Source organism: Triticum aestivum, chromosome 1D, assembly GCF_018294505.1.
Source record: "Triticum aestivum cultivar Chinese Spring chromosome 1D, IWGSC CS RefSeq v2.1, whole genome shotgun sequence".
Classification (NCBI taxonomy): Eukaryota; Viridiplantae; Streptophyta; class Magnoliopsida; order Poales; family Poaceae; genus Triticum; species Triticum aestivum.
In genome coordinates, this window is record NC_057796.1 from 84523526 (window position 1) to 84528647 (window position 5122).

The window sequence follows — 5122 nt, forward strand, 5'->3', positions numbered from 1 at the left end:
ATAGCCGCATCGTGGGCGTTACAATATCCCACCCTTTATAACATTGTGCAACGCAAGGAGGATTACGTAGGCACAGTGTTCCAAACGATTCCCTTGAATATTCAGTTCATACGTCCGTTAGTTGGTGAGCGATGGACTGCCTGGTTGCACTTGGTTCGGAGATTGATAGATGTTCAATTTTCTGACCAGCCGGATTCGACGCAATGGACACTAGCTAAGAATGTGGTCTTTACGGTGAAATCTTTCTATATGGATTTGATTAATTCTGGCCCAATCTCAAGATCGTTGCATATTTGGAAGATTAAGGTTCCCTTGCGTATTAAATTTTTTATGTGGTTTGTCCACAAGCAAGTAATACTCACCAAGGACAACTTAATCAAGAGGCGATGGGTAGGTAGTTCACGTTGTTGTTTTTGCGATCATGATGAAACAATACAACACTTATTCCTTGAATGCCCACTCGCCAAATTGCTTTGGAGAAACCATTCATATAGCCTTCAATATTAATCCTCCAGTTGACATTGAATCGTTGTTTGGAACGTGGTTAGCTGGGGTTGAACATACTACTGCCGCCCGTATTCGGATTGGAATATGTGCGCTTCTGTGGGCTATATGGAATTGTAGGAATGATTTAATTTTTAACAGACAACACAATTTAACTTTCTTGCAGGTTAGCTACCGCATGGATCCGTACGTGGTTCTTACTCACTCCTATGGACTCCAGGAAGCCTTTGATTACTTGGTGCAACCAGTGGGAGATGGTAGCATAGGCTATATTCAACCGGTTCGGATGACGATCGCATAATAGGATAGGAGTCTAGGGAGCTTATCATTTATTTTGCCTTACAGGCTGTGATTTTGAGCATGTACTTTTATTTTCTTTGTTTTGCTCCGCTTGCGAGCTGTAATACCTTTATGACTGTGTGTTACTTCGAGACTTTTTAATAAGATGGCTGCATGCATCATTATGATGCAGAGGCCGGGGGTACGCCTCCATTTCCAAAAAAAATAAAAAAAATTGGCAGTCGTTGCAACGGTTTTCTCCGGCAGCGGGGAGGGAAGATCAGCAGGAGAAGGACTCTACAAGGAAAGAGGCCAAGGGCCGCTGTGTGGAGAGGCTATGCGGGAGCTACCATGGATGACTCAAATTGTGAACAGGCAATCGCAGTCAGTTTTTTAAAAAGAAAAATGTTCTATACACAAGATATTCCAATGCTGGACTTCTTGAATTTGCTTCGTTAAATCATTTGATCAACTGTAGATCTGAGCATGAATTCCTTTAAAACGTTATTAAGAAGTTATGTGGACTTCAATGTGTGTCTTGTGTTCATTGGTATTCGATGCTTAGATGGTCGCAACCAAGTATTTTGCCTCTATATAGATAGTCATACAAGCAATTAATCAGTATTTGTTGCACTGTCTCTACAAATAATTAATACGTTGGTTTGAAAGTGTTAAACGCCAGCAAAATACAGATACTCGCAGGCTGTATATCAAGCTCCAAAAGATCTAAACACATGCAGTTCGAATTCTTTTGGAAAAAATCATGAAGTGGATTTAATTCTCACAGGATCATAACTAAACAACAAACTGAGACATAAAAGGATTAGAAATTAATCAATCATCAAAAAACATGTACTGTGTTAACAAGTTCAAATTTAATTCGGTTCTCCTGCATGTTCTCAAAACTAACTTCTTACGCGTACCTAAATCCATGTTCGAGTTTGCTGCTGTAATGCCAGTCTATATGGATAGCACTCTGACTAAAGAAACTGATCTATATTAAGTTTGACCTGAAGCACCATCACATTCACTGAACTGTGTAATCCACTGTAAATGGAGATGCACTTCACGGCACCATTTGCAACTCAGCTATCGTTGAAAACCTTGTCTGAATGATCACAAGATTAATTCATTTCCCCAAAATGCAGAGATATTTTTTTCCCCTGGGAGAGAGAATGATTTTATTACCACCAAGCTCTGCATCATCGAGCGGGATAATGAAGGCGGCCCAATCCGCACACGAAACTGCATGTAATACATTACAATTTCCTATAGTTGGATCTCCACTAGACCACTACACCTTGGACTTGAGACAAAAAGGCAACGGAAGCATGCTAAGTGCAGCACCATCACACTAGTGACTTCACAGTTGCAGCCAATTGCTATTTTCAGAATGTGGTGTTTTGGCACAAAAATGTTTGGTAACAGGAGAAGATCGGTGCATGCGCAGCCGCACCACTATCATAACGACTTGTTGTCCCGGAACCGATATTCACCACTTTAACCGTCTATAAGAGCAAGCCAAAAACCGCGAACTATGCAGGCAGTCCCAAGTCTCAAAGACAGTGTAGCTAGTAGGTGAGACTGTAAGTGTTAAGACATGAAGCACTCTCACTGCAGCAGGTTGCTCCTGGTGTGCTCAGTTCTTGTGCTCTGCCTCGTAACCGGAGGCGCGAGGTGCAACAAGTTAAGCAGCAATTTCTATGACTGGACGTGCCCCGGAGTGTACAACATCGTCCAGCAGCACGTGTTTTCTGCCATGAGGGAAGAGCTGAGAATGGGGGCCTCCCTTCTCAGGCTTCATTTCCATGACTGCTTTGTCAATGTACCTCAAGTTTCTTCTGAACTTACTATGAATGTTATGTTGCTGTCCATCTACTATTGTGTTGCAGTTACTGAAAAAAAATGTTGTGGCGTATCCAGGGCTGTGATGGTTCAATCTTGCTGGATGGTGCTGATGGCGAGAAATTTGCACTACCCAACATGAACTCTGTCAGAGGGTACGAGGTCATCGACGCAATCAAGGCCGACCTCGAGAACATGTGCCCCGGGGTGGTGTCCTGTGCTGACGTTGTAGCCCTTGCAGCTGGCTATGGAGTACTCTTTGTGAGCATCTTACATCTTATGCTTCATTTTGTCAGATACATTCAGCTTGTCATACAAAGTATTGACTAACTATGCACTGCTTTTTCTCAGAGTGGAGGGCCTTACTATAATGTTCTTCTGGGGAGAAGAGACGGTCTGAAGGCGAATCAGTCAGGAGCTGCCAACGGCCTGCCCTCGCCGTTCGAACCGATCAGCTCCATCGTAAAGAAGTTTGCCGATGTTGGCCTCGACACGAAAGACGTGGTGGTCCTGTCAGGTAACAGTTTCCACAGTAATAACAAAACTAACTACCTCCACGGAAGTGCACAACTAGAATTACATCCCTGAAAACGCAACAGTGACAGTGTGGCCATGCTTAAGTGCTTAACTAAGAGCAGAAGCAACTAGTTCTGAAACTTCATCTCTCTCATGCAAACTGTCACAAAATTTTCTTAGGCCAATAATCATACAGCTGACCTGATCTTATGGAATGGAGTGCAGAACAAAAAACTCTATTTTGTCATAGAACACATGACCTAAATTCTGAACGTTAAAACCGACAGGTGCCCACACGATCGGGCGAGCCCGGTGCGTGCTGTTCAGCGACCGGCTGGCGTCCACCAAGAGCTCGGCAAACCCGACGCTGGACGCCACCATGGCCGCCAACCTGCAGAAGCTCTGCACCGGCGGCGATGGCAACCAGACCACCGCGCTGGACGTCAGCTCCGCGGACGTGTTCGACAAGCAGTACTACCACAACCTGCTGAACAAGAAGGGCCTCCTGTCCTCCGACCAGGGCCTCTTCTCCGCCGACGAGGACGTGGTCGCCAGCACCACCAAGGCGCTGGTGCAGACGTACAGTGACGACGGCGAGCAGTTCTTCTCGGACTTCGGCGCGTCCATGGTGAAGATGGGGAGCATACCGTTGCCAGCGGGATCCGCCGACGAGATCCGCTGCAACTGCAGGGTTCCCAATCCCAAATGAGCAACGGCGAGCAGAGTTCATCGGCGGTTAGATGAAAAAGATGAACGGGTAGCTAGGAAGAACTAGCCGACTGGCTAATAAAGCAAGACTGAGGATTCAATCCCAGGCGCTTGTCACTACTAGAATGCAGCACTAAAGGACACACTTTGTAAGTGATGATTAACTACTGTAAATGGTGCAAAGATCATTGTTGTAGTATATGTAGAATCGAAGGATGCCACACTATGTATGTATGAGTGGTGACTTCGGGTGGCTTGATGTATGTTCTTGTTAGATTTATGTTGAATAATAAATAACGATGGCCGTATGCATCGATTGATGCAGAGGCCGGGGGTCTTAACCTCCTTTTCCAAAGAGAAAGGATGCCACACTAACGGAAATGTTTGTACTTTTTCCTACTTATGGCATCTGCCCAGAACACATACATCAACTTATCTTCATCACTCAACAAAATCATAGAAAAATGCTGAATTAACTTCATGCTTTCTAGCTAGCTGGGTGACAAATATTTGGGCATTTGCATTCCTGATTTTTAATTTGAGGCCATGGTGGTAGTTTTGCAAGTCCATCTGTTGGAATATTAGATAAATTTGTGATTAATTCCACTAATAATTCATGACTATAACAAAAAGTAGCACACAACAATCTAGCATACTAAAAGAACTAGTAGAACGCCCATGCGTTGCTACGGGCTCTTTGTATATAACAATAGTTCAACATCAGTTATGTATAATATATACTTTATCCTCGTATTAATTATGCTTATGCATCATTGTCCAACTTTTTTTATGTAAAGACCCTCTTTCTCACTCTGTCTCTCATCTCCAACACTCTTCTTTCTCTCTCTCTCTCCAACCATTTTCTTATTGTGCCCTCATCTTCTCCATCTTCTCAAATTCCCTCAATCAGTTATTTAAGTGTTCGACTATACACAAAATAATATTTTTCAGTGTAATATTTTCAGGACTAAGAGCATCTTCAATAGACGGTTCATATGTAAAAATAACCAACTTTTGAATCTTCTGAGGCAAAAAATATCTCTCCAACAGATGGTCCATATGCAAAAAAAAAAATATTTCCGCCTTCATGAGATGTAAAATACAACACCTTGCGGTGCAAATTTACATCTCCGGAGGCAGGAGATGTAAAAACAGCGGCCGCGCACCAACGCCCAACCGCCCTTCAGTTCATTTCCCCCCTTCTTCCTCCCGCCCGCCCGCCGCCGCCCCGCCGCAACTCTCCGACGCCGCCCCGCCGCAGATCCAGCCC

The 5122-nt window shown here is 44.1% G+C and overlaps 1 protein-coding gene across 1 annotated transcript; it reads left to right on the top strand.

Annotated features, from left to right (window-relative positions):
• Positions 1–2339: 2339 nt before the first annotated feature.
• LOC123165910 (peroxidase N) lies at positions 2340–4207 on the top strand. Its single transcript, XM_044583665.1, has 4 exons — positions 2340–2608; positions 2707–2889; positions 2980–3145; positions 3432–4207. The coding sequence occupies exons 1-4, from the start codon at positions 2384–2386 to the stop codon at positions 3851–3853; spliced, it is 996 nt and encodes a 331-aa protein (XP_044439600.1). The 5' UTR covers positions 2340–2383; the 3' UTR covers positions 3854–4207.
• The last annotated feature ends 915 nt before the right edge of the window (positions 4208–5122 follow it).